The 20,713-nt window shown below is 41.3% G+C and overlaps 3 protein-coding genes across 6 annotated transcripts; 1 reads left to right on the top strand and 2 right to left on the bottom strand.

The window, feature by feature from the left end:
* Window positions 1-238: 238 nt before the first annotated feature.
* Window positions 239-6,618, bottom strand: LOC131468506 (serine/threonine-protein kinase pim-2-like). The gene is made up of 9 exons (XM_058642843.1): window positions 6,501-6,618; window positions 5,754-5,975; window positions 4,323-4,529; window positions 3,653-3,747; window positions 3,522-3,569; window positions 3,204-3,422; window positions 2,542-2,725; window positions 2,269-2,439; window positions 239-1,841 (listed from the first exon to the last, which is right to left on the bottom strand). The coding sequence occupies exons 1-9, from the start codon at window positions 6,520-6,522 to the stop codon at window positions 1,750-1,752; spliced, it is 1,260 nt and encodes a 419-aa protein (XP_058498826.1). The 5' UTR covers window positions 6,523-6,618; the 3' UTR covers window positions 239-1,749.
* A 119-nt stretch (window positions 6,619-6,737) lies between these two features.
* On the top strand, window positions 6,738-18,810 carry LOC131468801 (dnaJ homolog subfamily C member 16-like). Of its 4 annotated transcripts, XM_058643406.1 has the most exons (16): window positions 6,738-6,783; window positions 7,995-8,149; window positions 13,183-13,364; window positions 13,442-13,508; window positions 13,614-13,938; window positions 14,038-14,222; window positions 14,308-14,412; window positions 14,530-14,688; window positions 14,801-14,931; window positions 15,092-15,275; window positions 16,461-16,640; window positions 16,732-16,808; window positions 17,176-17,256; window positions 17,357-17,443; window positions 17,533-17,703; window positions 17,788-18,810. In XM_058643406.1, the coding sequence occupies exons 3-16, from the start codon at window positions 13,192-13,194 to the stop codon at window positions 18,233-18,235; spliced, it is 2,373 nt and encodes a 790-aa protein (XP_058499389.1). In that variant the 5' UTR covers window positions 6,738-6,783; window positions 7,995-8,149; window positions 13,183-13,191; the 3' UTR covers window positions 18,236-18,810. The 4 variants fall into 4 exon arrangements, with proteins under 4 accessions (XP_058499389.1, XP_058499388.1, XP_058499386.1 ...); XM_058643405.1 differs by lacking the exon at window positions 6,738-6,783 and having other exon boundaries at window positions 7,912-8,149; XM_058643403.1 differs by lacking the exons at window positions 6,738-6,783; window positions 7,995-8,149 and adding an exon at window positions 12,327-12,599.
* casp9 (caspase 9, apoptosis-related cysteine peptidase) lies at window positions 6,827-12,270 on the bottom strand. The gene is made up of 10 exons (XM_058643408.1): window positions 11,777-12,270; window positions 10,438-10,642; window positions 10,264-10,347; window positions 9,736-9,797; window positions 9,464-9,640; window positions 9,293-9,382; window positions 9,020-9,167; window positions 8,745-8,933; window positions 7,564-7,673; window positions 6,827-7,481 (listed from the first exon to the last, which is right to left on the bottom strand). Exons 1-10 carry the CDS (start codon window positions 11,906-11,908, stop codon window positions 7,377-7,379), a joined length of 1,302 nt encoding a protein of 433 aa, XP_058499391.1. The 5' UTR covers window positions 11,909-12,270; the 3' UTR covers window positions 6,827-7,376.
* Window positions 18,811-20,713: the final 1,903 nt, after the last annotated feature.

Below are 20,713 nucleotides of genomic sequence, written 5' to 3'. Positions count from 1 at the left end.
GGAAGAAGTACCTTTTTAAAAAAAAACAAAAAACATTTGCTTATCTCTGGATTTGATCAGTGTCACTTCTCATTTGTTTGCCCCATGACTTCCTGGTAGATCAATATCATCACTGACAGCCACAATGCAGTTAAGTCAGAAAAGGAAGTTTGTGTCAAGCATTTTCTTTAGACACACTTTATTCTACAAATGAAAGGAAACAAATAAGAGGAGAAATGTAATATATGCAATGTCTTTTATTTTATTTATTTATCCACAGGGATGTAGAAACACAAAGTAGGCCTTGATGATTCTTACTTTGTGACAAGGGGAAAAGATATGAGTAATGTTCCTGGAACATTCTGAGCATCTATTGTCCTTATTTTTTAACCCTCGACTTCCTTGTAGATGAATATCAATCATTGACAGCCACAATGCAGTGAATCCTGTCAGACTGTCTAATGACTCTGTAGGTAGAACAGAGCACCTTAAAAATGGCTCTTAAAAATGTAACAGTATTTTTATGTAAATATCTCAATGGTTAATACGTTTAACAGTAATACAATGTATTTTTTACAAAAGAAAAACGCAAAAGATACAGGTTTGGCTTTTATAAATATGACGGGATATTTCCAGAATTACAACGGTGCAAGATTATTTAACAGTAGATTAATGTAATTTTTACAGGAAAAAATATGCAGATATATCTGTTTCAGCAGATATATATATTTACGGTATTTCACTGTTACAAAAACTGAATTAAACTCTTTTTAAGTTTACGGTCTTTTTCTGTCATGGTTTGACAGTTTTTCACTGTAAAACCTATGGACATTTTTTACAGTGTAGATTACATGTCATTTTAGCAGACGATTTTATCCAAAGCAACTTACAATGGAATTGAGTACAATGAGCCAGGGGTGGAGTCGAACTTGCGACCATGATGTCTTTCGCACACAGGGTACCAGTCTTAACCACTGATCCACTCCACCCCTGGAACATCAATCATTGACAGCCACAATGCAGTGAATCCTGTCAGATTGTCAGAGGCACGGAGTAGGCCCTAAATGCAACACAATCTAACATACCTGAATAATGTGATTCATAGTCTGATTACTCCTGCATGTATACACTTAGTCGGACTGGAGTTGGACTTGGCGTTCTGCAGATGCACCAACATTTAGGAGACGGCGTATAAACTTCAGTACTGTTGCCGGAAAAGAACAAACAACACGGCGGTGTAGACGAGAACGAAAGCTATGGAGAAGACACACCTTTGGACTGATGTGCAGCAGGTGCCAAACATACAGAACCACAGAACGATCCATGTCACCATTCGCTGTTTGTTTTTCTGGGATGTAAAGGTCAACAGGAAACTGATTCAATACACACTAGCCTGTAGAGATACAGTGCCACACTAAATGGATTTTAATCTTTTTAATTCTTTTTAATTCTTCAATTATATGAGGATACTGAAAATGGGGTTTGTATTCAATTTGATGTTTTTTTTATTTCAACAACAAAAACAAGGTTTTCAAATGATATTAATACTTTTAAACAATAAAAAGTGGTCTTCTTTGCCCTTAAAAGCTTTGTACAATTTTTTTTTTTTAAATAATAAATATTTATTTTATTTTATTTTTTCAGTTTCAGTCCTTCAGGCACATTTTTCATTTTCCATGCTGGCAACCACAGCATGTGTGTGTGTGTAGGTGTGTGTGTGTGTGTGTGTGTGTATTTTCATGATGTGAAGGTGTGCGTGTCAGTCCAGAATCATGAGAGCCAGGGATGTTGCAGCATTTGCTTTAGAGTGGCTCGATCGCCAGGCTCCAGAGCTAAACACGCTTTAAAAAAATCCAGGCAATCTGTGAAAAGAGACGGCAAAAGACAAAGAGACCGTGAGGGAGGCTGTGGTCTGCATTGAATGGAACATAGCTTTGGTCCACAAGTTGGTTAAAAACTTTTACTTCAGTAATCCACCCACCTAACAGATGACACATATCCATTGCACAGATGTGTCACAATAAAGCAGCACTCTACAGCATGCACTTCTTCAGTGTAAAACAGTGTTACAGAGTTCCAGAGTTCCACAGGACACAACCAATAACCAAATAATGGAAAATGAGAGCAATGAACAAATTCCTACCAATATGACACTATGGTAGCTCCATGTCGAACCACTATCAGAAGTGGTAAAACATAAGTAATAATGATAATGACCCTTTCATGATTAAAAACACACATTAATTGATCCAAATCACAAAAATAAAATATACACCAACATGGTCTTACCAGTGGACAGGTCACTTCTGATTTTACATTTGGTGGTCACGAAACTAAAGGTGTTGAACCACACTCCATGCAGCACTTCATACAACACAGCACCCAACTGCCAGACAGTGGTGGGTCCAGCCTGGTATATCCCATATTTCATAAACTCTGGAGGAATATACAAAGGGGTTCCTATGTGAGACAGTAGGAGGCAGAAAAAGAGGGTCAGGAGCAGGTTAAGATTTTGATAATACACATCACACCAGGGATAAACCGGCCAGACACACATCTCACCTCTGAACCTACGGTAATTGTAATGTCTTTTCCTCAAAATGGAGCCACATCCAAAGTCGATGACTCGCATTCGGAAGATACCAGGTGTGGACTGGACAAGGATGTTCGAAGTTTTTATGTCCCGGTGGAAGATTTTTACCGCCTCCATCTTTACAGCTGCTTCCACCAGCTGCTTTGTGACTTTCTGAAACACAGGAAGAGACAGAGAGTTTCGAGATCTTTAGATAAAACAAATTTCAACTAAGCTAAGCAAACATTATGACATCCCATAAATCAAATCTCAAGAGTAGCTACTAAAAGGGATTTATGTGATATTGCTTTCTCATGGTTTCTTGAACATGGAACTGCTTATACATGTTTATTTTTTTAGTTGTGATAAAAAATACACATAAAATCAAGACCTTTTAAAAAGTGGCCCTAGTCTAACCCCCCGTTTTTAAACATTCCACACATATTATCATATTAAATAAATGTAGATCTCTTTAGATTTATTTATATATCTAAATAGTGTTTAAAGTGTTATATATCTGATATATATATATATATATAATATATATATATATATATATATATATATATATATATATATATATATATATATATACATATACATATAGAGCTTAGGACCCCATAAAGGCTTGGGCCGGCCCTGGCTTTAGTACCTTTGCAATTTTCTCGTTCACTGGACCACAACTTTGCAAGTAGCTGTTCAGGGTCACAGAGGGTTGTGGCCTCTCCATGACCAGGATGACCCGGTCTTTCAGATCGTACCAGTCTAACAGTGACACGGCTGCTGATTTACCCACAGACTCTGGTTCACCTGCTGCTTTGTGCAAGAGGATCACCTCCAGGGGGATCATGCATTTTATCCCATTTAACATCTAACAAAAGGGAAAAAACAAATGTTTTAATCATCGGCAACAAAGTGCCACAAACAAAAACAGTGTCAGTTCTTGATAGTGAGAGATCAGGACACTCGCCATTGATCCCCTCCTCACACAGGATGAGCGGATGTGTTTGATCGCCACCTACAGGACAGAATTACTTAGTACAGGGGATGATGACTGCGTGTGCATGTGTGATGGATGAGCATGGACACATTCATACTTACATGTAATTTGTCAGATGTTCTTATGCCATCATAAACTGAACCAAAGCCTCCTTGTCCGATCTTACCCAGTTGCTGGTATTTGTCATGGAAGTGATCTAGACGAGTCAAACACATGGACACGTTTTATTATCATGACTGAGGTAGCTCTAATGCAATATTAAACACAAAATTAAACCACAAAATATGTCAAAGTTGTTTTTAAAAGCTGAGTCAATATTTATCTTGACAGGAAATCATGTTATCATGTTGAATTATTCCTTTACAGTGACCAGTTCATTCTTTACTGCTTTTTCCTAAGAGCTGTGGACTCATTCTTAAAATCATAAAACAATATGTAACACAACCTGTAAAAAGGTGTATTAACACATCATGCTGCTCTATGTTAACACAGTGATTTTAAGTAGGATTGTATTTCCCCTGTTTTATGCCAAGTTTTTCATGCAATGACAATAAAACTGTCTGTGACCACAATAAGAATCCACTGAAAGTTTTACAACCTGATTCTACACTGATCCAGATTTGACACTCCCACCCTAAAAATAGCTTCACTTGTATATAGTTGCCACTCTGTAGCAGTTTTTGGGGACTGTGTCATCTAAGGCGTAAAGGTTGGACTGACGTCAGTTAAAAAGTTGATAAATGTGACAGTAAAAGGTGCACATGAGATGACCTCTGCAGGTGTGGCCCAAGAGGCAGCTGTTGTTCTGTGTGACATCATCACTCTTCTTCTTTTTCCTGGGTGTCTCTCTTTCAGCGGAAGCTTTTCTTTTTGTGGCCTTCACCACTGGCACCTCAGAAGGTCGGCTGTCATCTCTCTGCAGTTTTCTGAACGACTCCAAGTCCTGCTTTTTCTCTTGTATGAAGCTCCATGTCAACCCTACAATCAGACAAGACGTTAGTATTAAACTGCAACGCCCATGGTTAACGCGAGTATTCGCTTGTGACCCATTGCTGACCTTCATTCATTGTACATTCATTGGCCACGTTTTATGACAGCTGTTCAACTGCTTGTTAACACAACTATGTATTCAGACCAAATCATGGCAGCAATGCAATGCATTTAGACACATAGACATGTATAGACACAATGAGCTCCTGAAGCCCAAACCAAGCATCAGAATTGGGCAGAGATATATAGTAACAAAGCAGATCTACTTCACTACTGTATAAGTACTAAAATACTGTATTCCAAATGCATTCCAAACCCACATTATCACTGCCAGAGCTGTAGATGGCTCTGTCACCAGGTTTGATGAAGCTGGCTCATCATTGAGCCAATCAAGCAATCAAGCTGTCTATAAGAAGAAGACAGCGCATGCTTCCGTTCTGCCTTTCACTCTGCTGCCTGCCCGCATGGAGAACACTTCAGTTGCCTGTTAGTTTGTTTACTCTCACAAAAGATTGTGAAATAATAGCCTTCAAAAATTCGCCTTCAAATTTGAAGAAACATATGAAGGTAAGTTACAAATATAATACACAAATGGCACACCAACTTGAGCTAACAGTAAGCGCTAGCTAGCCGCGGTTTCTGACATGCTGCAACACAATACTTCTACTTTTACTTTCAGTACTAGTACATTTTAAAACAAACTACTTGCAATACTTAGGCTAAGTACAGATAATTTTAATACTTTAGCACTTCCAATTAAGTGTGGTGCTTAAAGAACACTTCAACTTCTACTGAGGTACTTTTACTCAAGTTTTGGTCTCTAGTACTTTATACAGCTCTACAATTGGGGAGAAAGGTGATTTAATTGACCCTAGTATAAGTGTTGGTGCCAGTCAGGTTTAATCGTCTCTATGGTTCACAGCGATGGTTGCACACACAGGTCAGATCTTGAAGAAGCAGACACAGACGGTGGTTATTAGGTGTCCTCTATATCTAATAAAGAGGCCAGTGGGTGTATATTGTATATTATGTCAAATAAAAACAGGTTGTAAATAGTAGTGTATCTTCATGGGCTGCTGTGGCACTGACAGTGAGTAACTGCATCTGGCCATGAAGGGCTAGAGGCAGATCTCTGAAGGTCACCTGGCAACCACAAGGTGAAGACAGGACTCTTCACTGCTGCTGATATTGTTATCATGCAAATTAGCTCACCTGTGCAGGTGTGGCCTAAGACGCAGCTTCTTCGGTCATCCGGTTTGGAGGCTGTGGGGCATTTGCAGCTCTGATGAACAAAAGTGCCGTAAACCTTCTTTTTTCTTGTGGGTGGTTTCCTCTTCACTACTAGCTCCTCAGCAGGTTTGCTGTCCTCTCTCTGCCTTTTATTGGGTGACTCCAAGGCCGTCCTCTCCTTGGATGCCGAGATCAAATTTAATCCTATGATTAGATATGATGTTAATTTTGGTATTCCTTTTTTTTTTTTTTTTTTTTTAATTGTCTGAACAACACCCATGGTCAACATTCGAGAAAGTATGGTTACTATTTAACAACTCACACCTAAACTAGAGATTATAAAAACAAAATTGAATCACTATTTATTACTAGATGTCTTATTTCTCCTGGAAGGTGACACATTCCACTGTGTTACAAACAAAATGACAAATGTAACAGATAGATTTTAGGTATCATAATTAAATCAATTAAAATGCAATGCAACATATCAAAAATATACACCATATAATTGACAGCATTCCGTGATAAAACAGGACAGTGTGGTTCAGTTAAAAGCTCTACAGATGTATGTATTCATGTGAAAAACCTCCTTTTTAAGACTGAGCTGTTTTTGGAAATTAATAAACAAAAACTCCCTTATTTCCAGGTTCAGTGTGGATCTGTGGGACATTTATTAAAAATAAGTCCTGTGAACACGACATTTAGGAATAACGTAGGGTCCACACTCACCTGAATTGAGCTCTGAAAACATTATGTTGTTAAGGTCGAATTACTGCCTCCATGAACCCTTACCTTAACCTTAATGCACTGCAAATAACATCAGCAACCTTTGTCTACATACCCATCTGCCACTCACCTACTGTGCGTAGATTCCAGTTTCATGTAATGTGTCCTTTGATGACAAATAGAGAGAGCAAAGATATATCCTTTTAAGTTTATGACTGCCTAACTGGCATGTCACACTCACATACAGCAGTTACACACCAATAACAACAATAATGGTCATATAGTAGTAAGTAGTAGTAAGGCGATTTTTATTGTTTCTCTGAATTGAGTAAGAAAGCCAACTGTATTTAAGGTTTTCTTTGATAAAAGCTCATTTATTTTAATTTGTACCATGGAATCAGAAACATCACAGTAATAATACAATAGTACAATAATGTGTTGCAGGGTTTATCAGAGGAATGTCAGTGTTCACAATTCAAATGACTGCATCTCAGTCTAGTTGCTGTGCTTGCTGTCTTTATAAATTATAATACTCATACAGTAGATGACGGATGGTGTTGAATGTCAGCTAACTGTTGCATTGTGTGTGTGTTGGATTATGAACTCATCAGCTGTAGAAAAACGGTGTTTAATTAATGAACAGCAGTTCAGTCAAAGAATGTGGAAGATTTCCGGGATCATTATTAGATTGTTGTTTTCGCAGATCACACACAACACATTTTGTCGATTGTCTGTCAACATATGACATCGATATTAAAAAAAAATTAACATTTACAATTTCCATGTTTTCACTGTAAATGTATGATTTGTCTAAAAATGTAATTTAGAAAAAAGATGAAGGTTAAAACAAGAAGCGAGTCATGTTGAATTTAGCCAGTGCTATACTTGGGTTTGAAAGTGGAGAAGTTTGCGGAGAAAGTTAAAGGAACCAGGCATTTGCTTGTAGAGCCCCTTCGCAGAGTTTTGGGAAACTTCATGATTAACCTGGGAAATAAAGACACAGGTAATCATCAGAAGGAAGATTAATAAAGCTGCACTTTAATTTGGAGGCTTGAGAGAAGCTCACCATCATCAACATGGTAACCAGGTCATTAGTAGCAGCGCTTTCCTCAAGAATACGGTCCAGTGTCTCAACGTACCAGGATCCTGACTGGGTGTCTCTCCAAGAAACATAACCTGTACATATCACACGGTCAGAGAAACATTAGGACAAACTGTACATACATAGCAAATCAAGTCCTAACTATAACACTGCATCTGTCCGACTGGTCATAATCCAACACGTGCATGCTTGTCAAACGATTCATTTTTTTGCTTAAACGCTATTAATCAAAGAATTGCACTCTTGTACTTTGCAATTCACAGCAGTTCTTAAGTCCATATTAACAATGTAACAATGACTCTTACCAAAGTTTCTTTGCTTAATTCTAAATCAAATGAATGCACCTGAACTGAATGTGAACGGACTTGACTTACTTTGATTATATCATTCAACAGAATGAGATGAGACAACGTCTGCTCAGTTAGCATCAAAAACCAAAAGATGCTGCCTCCATAGAGCTGACCTACCTCCAGATTTAAATATCAAGCTCATTCTGGGGTAATGAAAAAGAATATTTCGTACAAGGACGTGACTGTACACCTACAAAAAGGTCAGTATGATTACTTTATCTTCAATTTCTTGAGTTCCAGGTTAGTTGCTGATTTGAAGTGATGATTTAGGTGCGAGTAATCACGTCTCCATTGTGATGACACCTCACACATGCTATAAAATACATAATTATGTTTCACGGTCTGTGGATCTCCTCTGCTCTCTGCCTCCCCTTTCTGCAGCATCAACATATACAAAGTAAAATAGGTCTGCCGGTATATAAGATGATACAGGCAGAGGGACTCAGCGTCTCTCAGCAGCTGCAGCTTCATTCATTTATTCATTTCATTTACCGATTAAGTGATTGAGCCGTGATCTCGTATTCCAGTTTTTTTTAAGTTGCATATGGTACACAATGATCATCAGCTGTTTTTAAGGGTGTGACTCCTCTTCCCCTCCCTCATTCCCTCTATCTCTCTCTATCTCTCTCTTTCTCAGAGCAGCAGACATGCTCTGTCTGTGTATGAAAAACATGGTGTGCGAGATGCCACACATGACTAATGTAATTAAGAACAAAAACATGTTATGCTTGGCTTTGAAGTAATCGTGATTTAAGCTGACACCCCTAACATAATCACATTCAGACACAAACACACCAGGAAAAGTGGAGTAGGACACCAAAATGTCACTTGGGGTGGGGAGAGTGGTTCTGGCATCTGGCTCGTCAGACATGCTCAGGGAGTCACTGCTGGATGACATCGGGATGGCATCTGTCTGGTCATCTATTCCACCGATGGATCGCTCAAATTCATCTGGGGACACCTCAACGCCTGTATCTCTTTCATCTCAAATATAAAAAGCATTTACCCTGTGAGACCACGTAATAGAACATGTAATGTGTATATATAGCAGCATTGGCAGACTTAGGTACCTCCTCCACATGCCTGGATGAAGAACAGTTTGGGTTTTCCCTGTAACGACGGGCAATGCTGACCGTTGAGGTAGTTTGTGATATGCTGAACTGGGACAAACTGTCCATCTACACCATACACAGCACCAGGGAAGCGGCTGTGGCTCACCTGTAAGCATATGCACACAGCACTTCCTACATGTCATCTGAACGTGATCAAAAAAAGTTGTAGTGGCATATAGCTGGTGTAATCAGTATAGATTGGTTTGGTGAAAAATATGGGACATGTCTTACCTCAGTTCCATGGGATAGCATGATAACCACACAGCAGTCATACTGTGAGTGGTCTCGCTTAGACAGCGCCGATAGGACGTGTTTGATTTGCTGAAATGTGAAGAGTGCAGTTAGCCACACGAACATGACCTCAAGGTTTCACACGTGCTTACGGACACGAAAACGTCTCACTCTTTGTTTTAGGTTCGTCTTCACTTCCACAATGAAGTTGAGTGACTTGAATCTGCTCTCCAGCTTGTCACAGTCAATGTTGGAGCCCTTGCGATTGCTGAGCTCACTCTGAGAGTCAAACTCCACATTGTTAATGATGAGGCAGTGACCACATGGGCTGGCATCCATTTTATAGCTCTGTCATGGAGGTACACAAAAAGAACGCAGGGGATTAACAGTCTAACTTGTTTTTCTGTTGTACAGAGCATAAGAAACAAATAAATTGTGTTTACCTGAATACTGCCCCGCCGTATTCTGCCTTGTGGCCTTGATATTAGAGACTCCCCTTCAGGTGCTGTGACAGCATCAATAGGTAAAACACGCAGAAAACTTGTTACCAATATGATGACTGAAGGTACAGAAGCAGTTTATTGGTAATATTTATCAATAATTAAGTAATTTCCTCTCAGTTTAATGTTAATCAAGTGACCTGAGAGAGAACAACATCCGCACTTCCTCACAACTAAAGCTTGCTCCTCACAGAAAGCTTTTGACAGGAGGATATTGACCAGTGACAGGGTAGTTAAGAGAGAGTGGCATTCTTAGTGGCAGCTCCACTTTTTGGATCATAGTCTGTATGTTAAAAAGAGGATGTAGTCTTCTAAGTCCATTCTGAGGCCAACAAGGAAATGAGAGTAACCCGATGAGAGGAGCCCAGGACAGAGAGCAGCATCCCCAAAAAATTGCATTTTTATAACCTGCAAATTATACTATATCAACTATTTTCCCTGTGACCCTGCCAACTGTACCACATAACTTACATGGAGTGATAGTGGAACTGGGTTTTTGTATTGGATAAACAGGGACACTGTCTTTTCTTTGCCTATCTACATCCATCGGGGAAGCTGTTAAAGGAAACAAAGAGCACACGTATGAGCAACCAAGAAGAGCTTTTCCACACCAACACATTTACTGAAGCAATATCATACACTTACAAATGGGGAGAGGATGAACAACAGGGCGAGTAACCTGAGTGGGTGTTGCAGGTTTTAGATGAACTGTTGCACTCTGCAGGAGCTCTGCCAGACTTTGCTGACCTGTCTCCTGAAGACAGGTCAGAAATAATGGAAAGGCTCGACTCCCACGGGTCTCTAAGTCCCGTACCAACTGTCTGGCCTGGTCACGTCTGGTCCCAGCTGACTGAAAGGAGAACACTTTATTATGTCACGGGCAGCAAATATGAAAATTGCATAATTAAAGGTCCAGTGTATAAGAATTAAAAACATCTAATTTTAAGGGAACACAGAGGTTGTAAACACTCTTACACAACTCTCTCCACTGCCCCTAGTCTCTCTGCAGTTTCTTCCATCTTCTTTGTTGGATTATGGGGGTTTATGTGGGTAAAGCTATCCTTCATTTGCCAATTAAGACACAATCCCTAATCTTAGGTGCCTTATGTACATATATAAGGCTTATACTTGGGCTTTAAAAACTAAGAATTGTATCATTAGTTTGCATGTTCTCCCCGTGTGTGTGGGTTTTCTCAGGGTTCTCCGGCTTCCTCCCGCAGTCCAAAGACATGCAGATTTGGGGATCAGGCAAACTGTCAGTCAGTCATCATCTACCGCTTTATCCTCTGCCAGAGGGTCGCGGGGGGTGCTGTGCCAATCTCAGCTACATCGGGCGATAGGCGGGGTACACCCTGGACAGTTCGCCAGTCCATCGCAGGGCCACACACAGATAGAGACAAACAACCATTCACTCTCACACTCACTCCTATGGTCAATTTAGAGTGTCCAATCCCCACATTGCATGTTTTTGGACTGTGGGAGGAAGCCGGAGAACCCGGAGAGAACCCACGCACACACGGGGAGAACATGCAAACTCCATGCAGAAAGGCCCTTGTTCCAACCGGGGCTCGAACCCGGGTCTTCTCGCTGCAAGGCGAGAGTGCTAACCACTACGATCAGGCAAACTGGACACTCTAAATTCACTGTAGGTGTGAGTGTGAGAGTGAATGGTTGGCCCTGTGATGGACTGGCGATCTGTCCAGGGTGTGACCCCGCCTATCGCCCTATGTCAGCTGAGATTGGCACAGCGCCCCCTATGACTCTCATGTGGAGGATAAAGCGGTAGAAGATGGATGGATGGACTAAACCATCCACTAAACCATCATAAATGTTACATACTAGACGCTAAAGGTGAAAAAAGACCATTCCTCTAATCTACAATCGCAATAACACTCTTAAAATCACAATGGGTATTTTTCCTACCATATCGTGCACCTATAACCCATCACCACACAGATCTGACCACATACTGTAGCTGTACTACCTTAATCTCATCGATCATGTCGTGGGTGAAAACCCTCTTTTCAATCAGGCCATCGTAGAGGTCTGTGGGGTTCATGTCTGTGACCAGACTGATCCTGTTCCGCTGAAGAATCCGCTTGTGTTTTTCTTCCATTCTCCACCTGTGACACTAACGTGACGAAGGAGCTTCAACATAAATAAAAGACAAAACAAATCACGCGCCTGTTTCAGCGTCGAAATAAATGCTCCAACTCGTTTGTATGAGGAGAAAATGATAGTTAGAAAGTGAACAAATGTTTAAAGTTCCCCCGTTTATTGTCTCTCCTTTTGGTTTCTCGCGTTCGATTGCACTCGCCACTTCCTTGTTTACATCACCGCAGCCTGTGATTGGTCCACTGAGAAACGAAAAGGTGCGTTTGATTTTAAACGCCTCAGCTCTCTGCTGAGCGGCTAACGCACATCGATGCATTCACTGTGAAAACCGCGGCGCGACGAAAACAAAAGCGAAAACAAACCAAACAAACTCATATGAAAACGACACCGCCCTCCCCCTCCGCTGCTCCGCCGCAGCAGGTTGTCCGCTTGTCCTGAAACAACCGTGGGATGCCGCTGATCCTGAACACACCCGGTGCGTCTTGTCGGCTTCGTTAAATCATCACACGCCGGGAAGGAGCATCCAAACGTGCGCCAAAGATGCGGCGTAGTAGCGGCTGACGCTGCGTCTGCTGCAGGTGACAGAGGATGACCGAGCTGCTGTTGCGCTGTGACAACTTACGCTATTAACGTTTATCTCAAGATGGAGGCGTTTTAATGTCACAGCCCAGTAACATGTCAGTACTATAATGGTACGGAAACGTATCACCTAGCCTGCCTAGCTTCTGATTAGCATGCCATCATTTTAATACTAGCATGCAGGGCGGCTGTAAAGGGGGGCGGTTAGGACAATTTCCTGGGCCTCAAACCGAATGGGGCCCCCTGAGATTGTTATTATGGTTATCAAAAGGAATGTATGAATAGATGCTTTTATTATAATTACACTTGAATCAAGGCATGTTGTTTATGCAAACATGGATAAGGATAAGGCCAAACTAAGGATAGTATTTGCACCCCTCTGCCCTCATTAAATGGTTCATTCATTGTCTGCTAGTGTTCAAGTGGTGTGAGGTGTTTATATAGCGATTAACTTGAATTATTAATTTGCTGTCATATTAGCTTCAAAAAACATATACGTGTTAAAATACAAAGGTTTGGCAAGATAAGCCAGAGAGTGAGAAAAATGGCTGGCAGCTGGTTACCCTGTCACTAACATCAGATTGATTGAAAGGCAGTTGACATGGATTTGTAAGCCGGGCCAAAGGCTGTGCAGTTAATGAACATCATTACCACTTTGACTTGATGGTGATTACAGCTCCTTATTGTATGTTTAAGGTAACTGTAATGTCAGGGTCAAAGATGTCTCTGCTGCTGGCTGTGGTGTTGGTACTCTCAGTGCTGCCAGGAGTAACAACCCAGGCCGGGCCTGAGATGGACCCTTACAAAATCCTCGGAGTCACCAGGAGTGCGAGCCAGGCGGAGATAAAGAAGGTCTACAAGCGTCTCGCAAAAGAATGGTAATCATTTTCTCATCATGGTGACTTATTGATAACCAGTTTCAAGTGTTTAACTTAATGAGCATCCTACTCCCAAGGCATCCTGACAAAAACAAAAATCCAGGCGCTGAGGACATGTTCATCAAGATCACCAAGTCTTATGAGGTTAGTTCCAATCACAGTTAATTAAGTGTATATCAGCTATGATGAAAGCCATTAAATGACAGTATGCATCACTGGATGATGATATTTGCTGTACCCAACATATAGATTCTGTCCAGTGAAGAGAAACGGGCCAATTATGACCGTTATGGGCAGACTGATGACACTCAGCCATACGGCAGCAGTCGATATGGTCCTCGCCATGACAGCTTTTACTTTGACGAGTCCTTCTTCAACTTTCCCTTCAATAGCAAGAACCACAGAGACTTTGCCGACAGCAAATACACACTGCACTTTAACCAGTATATCAACAATGTGGTGCCTGACAGCTACAAGAGACCATACCTAATAAAGATCACCTCTGACTGGTGCTTCAGCTGCATCCACATCGAGCCCGTCTGGAAAGAAGTGGTGCAAGAGATGGAGTCTCTAGGTCTGGACACATCCTCCAAACAATGCTTACATTCTCTGCTCTCTGACAAATTTCAGGGTGAGTTGACAAGGTTGATGTGTGCTTGTTTGTTTTTCACAGGCGTTGGAGTTGGTGTGGTGGATGTTGGGTACGAGAGACGGTTAGCCAATCACCTCGGTGCTCATCGCACTCCATCAATTCTTGGAGTCATCAATGGCAAAGTGACGTTTTTCCATTACGCTGTTGCAAAGGAGCATCTGCGGCAGTTTGTAGAAGACCTTCTTCCTCAGAGACTTGTGGAGCGGGTAAATATCTGCCAGTTGTTTGTGATAAGACTGTACTTGTGTGCATATTTTGAAATATGAATGAATATTATTTTTCGAATTGCAGGTCACTGACCAGAATGAGCTGCAGTTCTTGAACAGCTGGCACGAGCACAACAAGCCACATGTGCTTCTGTTTGACCAAGTGCCCGTAGTTCCTCTTCTATACAAAGTAGGCTCTTGTCTTCCAGTTTTCTCCACCTGTGAAACATACCTCATGTGCCACTGACTTAGTAAATTCGTTACAAAGCAAACACGATTAGCATTAGCTTTCTCTGCCTCTCCACAGCTGACGGCTTTCGCTTATAAGGACTACTTGCAGTTTGGCTATGTGGACCAGGGCCTTTCAGAGACCGCCAATCTGCAGAAACAGTTCAACATCAACACTTACGCTCCAACCATGCTGGTCATTAAAGAGAATACTGACAAGCCTGCTGACATTATACAGGTAAACATGCAGGAAAATGGAAGTTGGGCAGATAAAGTAGTTCCCCTTTATTTTGATTTGTTCCTTCACTGCTTCACGTGTTTTTGTGTGGGTGTTTTTTTAATCTTTGCAGGCGAAGGGAATGAAAAAGCAAATCATTGATGAGTTCATGGCAAACAACAAATTCCTTCTTGCACCACGGCTCGTCAGTCAGAGGCTCTTTGATGAGCTCTGTCCTGTCAAACAGTTCCACAGACGCAGGAAGTAAGCAGCGAGAAGCTGTCATTTTCTCTTTTTTAACATTTGTCCACACCTGGTAATTGGAGAAGTATGAAAGCAATTAAAACCAGTAACTTACATGTCACATTTTAGATATTCTTGTATTTATACTACTATACTACAATGTCTATCCTCACCTCACCAGATTCTGTGTCCTGCTGATCACACATGATGAAGAGTCCTTTTCTTTTGGGAACCAGGCATTTCTCTTGTTTGCTTCCACCAATGCCAAGGAAGTGGTGAGATTTGCCTATGTGTACCAGCAGCTGCAACAACCACTGTGTGAAATCCTCATGCAGAGCAAGGACAGTGCACAGTCACTACCACAGGTACGGCCACACATGTCCAACAATACAACTTTTTAGCACACATTACTGTTGCTTGTCTTTAATCTCACACCAGACTGGCCATTCCTCTCTGACCTCTGTTGTTAACTGCCGCTCACTATTCATCTTCTCTTTCTTGGACCTTTGTCTGTAAACCCCAAAGATGACGATGCATGAAAATCCCAGGGGTTCAGTCGTTTCTGAAATACTCAGAGCAGCCTATCTTCAGCAGATCTGCATGAATAAATGTTGCTGCCATGTGATTGGCTGATTCAATATTTGCTTTAACAAGCAGCTGAACATGAAGGTCATACCAATAATAGAGTATGATATGCGAACCGTGGTCCATGGTTCCAAAAATATCACAATGCAAGGATTCTGGGATAATCAATATATTGCAAGTAAATCATATAGCGACACATCACGATATCTGTCTGACCATGTTCACAACATGGAGATCAAAGGTCATAAAGTCTATGTATTGAACGTGGATGGAGCATCTCTTAACGTAGCTTTCTCCACTATTACCCCGCTGTAAACTCCCTCTTCTTCAGCCAGGTAACTTCTGCACAAGTTTTCCTCATTTTTCCTCATTCCTCATTCATTTGGGCAGCACCACCGTAAGGAGACATGAAATAGTGACGCCTGGTGAGTGAAACAGAGACTGTTTACTTTAGAGCGCCTTAATTTTTGGATTAAAATATTGATATTTGCCACAGTGTATTGATTATCGTATAGCACGAGGAAGGACGATGATACAGCCCACAGTTCAAATGTCAAGTCGTACATGTGTAGGCACCAGAGGACACGTTTCCATGATTACCACCCTTGCTGTCTCCTTTGACCCCAGAAAGTGCATGCCACCAACTGGACAGGAAACATTTGTGCTACAGGCCATTCACCCACTCACATCCATTCATACAGCAAATTTATGTACAGTGCTTTTTGTTTCCCATATGTATCTTATCCATTCACACACTGCCAGCACAGCTGTCTGGAGTGTCTTGCCCAGGGACACATAAAGACTGTCCTCTGGTTGAAAGACAGCCCTCTGTACCACTGAGCCACAGACGCATACAGTTTTCATGGAGGCATGCGCAATGCAGACCTCTGGGCACATGCGCACCTGATGAATATGACCTGGTCCTAATGCATCTTAAAGTGTGTCCGCTGTGTGTCTGTGTGCAGGTGGTGATTCTGGAGAGGCGTAACGCTGCTGGGAAGGCCTTGTTTAAGCCTGTGACCACGTGGAACGGCAGTGAAGAAGACAAGCAGTGTCTTGTGGAAGAGCTGGAGCGACTTCAGAAGGACCCATCCATCCTCGTCCATGACGCTATGCTGCCTGAGCTCAACAATGAGTTTGCTTCTGTATGTTCTCCCACATCCATGTGGTGTCTGCTGAACATCAACAACAACCACTGATACTAAATATAAATAATGTCATACTGTCCCTCTATAGATGTTTGTAATCCGATGGATCTATGCGTCGTATGATTACCTCTCTGAGGTCATCGATGATATTCTGCATAATAACTGGTAGGTAAAATCTTTAAAAAAACGGATTTTTCTCTTTCCATTTATACCAGGTTTAAAATGCTCTTACCTTAAAGATACAGATCCTAATTTTAGTCAGAAGGAACCGTGGCTGTGTATGCACAAGCAGACACACTCTCTGCAGACACAGAATGTGGAAGTTCAGAGGGGCTCTTACCTCACAAGCTGAGGGGATCCATCCTGATTGGATAAAGAGGGACCAACAATCTGGATCAGTGATAGTGTGTCATAATACAGAACTATTTAACACATATTTCATTGTGTGCAGTTTTGAATTTTGATGCAAGTTTTACAGTAGCTTTTAATGGAAAAACTCACTGCCGTGTGTTACATCTGGGTTGACTTGCAGGCGTGAGATGATGCCTCTTCTGTCCCTCATCTTCTCTGCCTTGTTTATCTTGTTTGGAACTGTGGTCATCCAGGCCTTCAGGTTGGTTGTACTGTATTTGTTTACTTTGTTATGCTAAACAACTTAACAGCTAAACTTGCCCTTCAAGCGAAACCCTTTTTTGTGTGTGTGTGTGTTTCAGTGACTCAAGTGAAGATAAGCAGACCAAACCAAAGACAAAAGATGGAACACAAGCTGAAAATGGGTCACCTGGGATTGGCGCTTCAAGGCAGGGATACATTAGATATTTTCTCACATTGTCCAGTGCAGGATTTGTCGTTGTGTATTCAAGCTCATTCTTTTTATTGTTAACTTTAGTCGGCCTCCGAAGAAGAATTTTGTGGAGGTGACCGAGCTGACAGACATCACTTATGTGAGCAACCTTGTGAAGCTGAGGCCAGGACACATGAATATAGTCCTGGTGCTCACTGATGCCTCCAAGAACATACTGCTGAGCAAGTTTGCCAAAGAGGTCTACTCCTTCACAGGGTAAACACTCTGTCCTTGAGCAAATGATTGTAATTTTTTTAAAACTATAGATTCCTAATCTCATCTCATTCTACTCTCTCCAAGGAGCCTGACGCTGCATTTCTCCTTCCTGAATATTGACAAGCACAGCGAGTGGATAAACACACTGATGGAGTATGCCCACGATGCAATGCAAACTGATACAGATGAGGACGACAGTGGAAACCACAAGGTGGACTACACTGGCTATGTGCTGGCACTCAATGGCCACAAAAAGTACATTTGTCTGTTTAAGCCCATCTACACTGGGGAAGACCATGACAACAAGTCATCTGAGGATGAGGGGGGCACGTCCGGGGGGAGACCGAGGTCCAGTTCCCGTGATGACCACCTTCCACGCAAATCCAACAGATCTCGTAGCATATCTACTCTGCAGATCCACCACAAACTGGACCGCCTGGGGTTGTGGATGGAAAGGCTCATGGAGGGCACTTTGCCTCGCTTCTACACCCCTGCCTGGCCTGGACTGGACAAAATCACCCCCTGTAAATAGAGGAAGTGGAGTTCAGAAGGACTTAATGTTTGTCTACTGTCATAAAGAAACGGTTTCCCTTTGTGTTCTGCATAGGTTAAGCTAGTGCTGCTGTTTTTTTTCACTTCAGATATTTATTGTTAAATATGTCTTTTAAAGTTGGGTAAACATTACAAACCTGGCTTGTGGATAACGTGGATAGCATGCTGTTTTCAACTGTTATTTTATTCATGCTGCCATTACAGCTTGTGAACAGAAAACAAAACCACTGTGGCCACACGTTATTTCACATTCATCTAGGCTGGACCAAACTGTGAATAGAGATGCATGTCTCTAACATTAAATATTGTTGCCTATTATGTCCAATTCCTTTTCGACTACTGATTTGCTTGTGCAATATATAACAACCTGCTGTAATGTTCATCGCCTTTTAAACGGAACCACAGGGGTTTCTCCATGTTCTTCCTGATCATATGATTGCAGAGGAATTAAAGATGTGTTTTTTTTTTATATAGAAACTGTCAAAATGTTCTCTAAAAACAAGAATTATTCAGCAGTCTGTTTTTACAACCTCAGAACGCCAGTAGCTGTATGTAGCAAACAGGCTCTGTTTCATGTTCTGAATGTTTTCCAAATGGTCAAGACTGACACGACACTTTATCAACAACAACAACAAAAAACAAGAGGGCGAGGTCTAACTCGGTGTGTGCTTGCTTGGTTTGCTAATTTGTTCTGTTCCCATTAAGTGTAAAAATGTCATTAATATCATTTTGTTGTATGTGTGTATAGATATTTTGCGTACTCACGTTATCTGTACTATGTTTACAGTAAAGAGTGTGTGACTTAAAAGTTTACATATTTATAATGGCTTTTTCCTCCCCATAGTTTGTTTTTGTCACTGTAAAAAAACAAGTTTATGTCACCATCAAGATGTTTCAGTTGGTCTTTCAACTGTGTATTTATCCTCTTGGTTAGTTGGTTGTAATAAATGATGTTTTATGTTTGTTAATTAAAATATAAGATGATTATGTAAGTTTGTCATCCTCAGTCAGCAGACGATCGTTGTTGCTGTCATTAAGGAGAAGACACGTTAACCAGTTCACACCTGCTGAGAAGATACTAGAAACTCTCAGTTTCATAAATCAAACAAAAGAAAACATAAAAGAGAAGACCTTCAATCTGGATTGGAGAATCGGTATTGTGTTGTCAAGAGAAGGTACCTAAATTTAACTTTTTATAACCTGTAACTGTGGACTTCAGGAGAAAACAACAGTGTCAACTGTGGAGCGCCATAGGTTCCTAGGAATCACCTTCTCGCAGCATCTAAGATGATCCTCACATGTTGTTGACACTGTCCAGAAGAAGACCCGCCGGCAGAGGCTGTACCTCCTGTGGCAACTACAGTTCAACCTGCCACAGGAGCTGTCATCTTCTACACTGCTATTGTTCAGTCTGTCCTGTGCACTTTCATCACTGTGCGGTTTGGCTCAGCCACAAAGCAGGACAGGACCATCAGGTCTGCAGAGAAGATCATCAGTGCTGACCTTCCCTCCATCCAGGACCTGTGCAGGTCCAGGGTCAGGAAACATCTCTGTACACCCCTCACATCCTGGACAAAAGGATCTTCCCTAAGGATGTCTCAGGGTGGCTCTGTCATCTCATTCACTCCATTACACATGCACATCAAGCTCAGTTGTGTACAATTCCTTCTTATTATCTTGAACTAATATTTTTATAATTTACTACACTTAAACTGCTTCTGTTTTATGTATCCATTGTGTGAACAAAGAGAGCAAAGTGGAACCGAGTCAAATTCCTTGTTTGTGTGCACAAACTTGCCGAATGAGGCTGATTCTGATTCTGACAGTCAAGAGCTTTTTCATAGCAGACATTTTGATTGTTAAAAAAAACCCCACAGGTTTATAACAAAGCTATAATAAAACCCTTTTCATGTAAAAATCTGTGTGACAATGTTTCAATGGTTGAATCTGGTTCAGCTGTTTCAGTTTCTGGCATTTTTTTTCTCTTGGGTGACACTTGTATGTATTTTCTGATATTTCTGTCCCCTTATGAAAACTACAATAAGCCTCTTTCATGGCGGCCATTTTGACAGCTCAAGTTAGTAAAGTCTAAATAGTCCAATTAATCATGGCTGAGTTCCATTTAGCTGGCTCAGTTTCACACTACTTGAACGGTTGAGGTTATGTTTCTAACTGCAGGCTCCACTTTTCTGCACTAGATGGAGGCAAAATATAGAAATACACACATACACACACACACACACACACAAACTGCACTGTGTGTTGCATCAGGTGACATCCAGTAGCATCTTTTGTCATTAGTACACTGGATATTGGTCACAGCCGGAGGGAGAATCTTATTATTCCACAAAGATTCATTTTGAGACTGACAACACTGACGTAAAACCCCCAATAATGATGACATCATTTGATTAAAATGATTTTTTGACAGTGACACTGGTGGGCACGTGATTCCCTC

Source organism: Solea solea, chromosome 11 (assembly GCF_958295425.1).
Source record: "Solea solea chromosome 11, fSolSol10.1, whole genome shotgun sequence".
Taxonomy (NCBI): Eukaryota; Metazoa; Chordata; class Actinopteri; order Pleuronectiformes; family Soleidae; genus Solea; species Solea solea.
The sequence above is the reverse complement of the archived record's forward strand: the minus strand, read 5'-3'. Positions and strand labels throughout refer to the sequence as shown.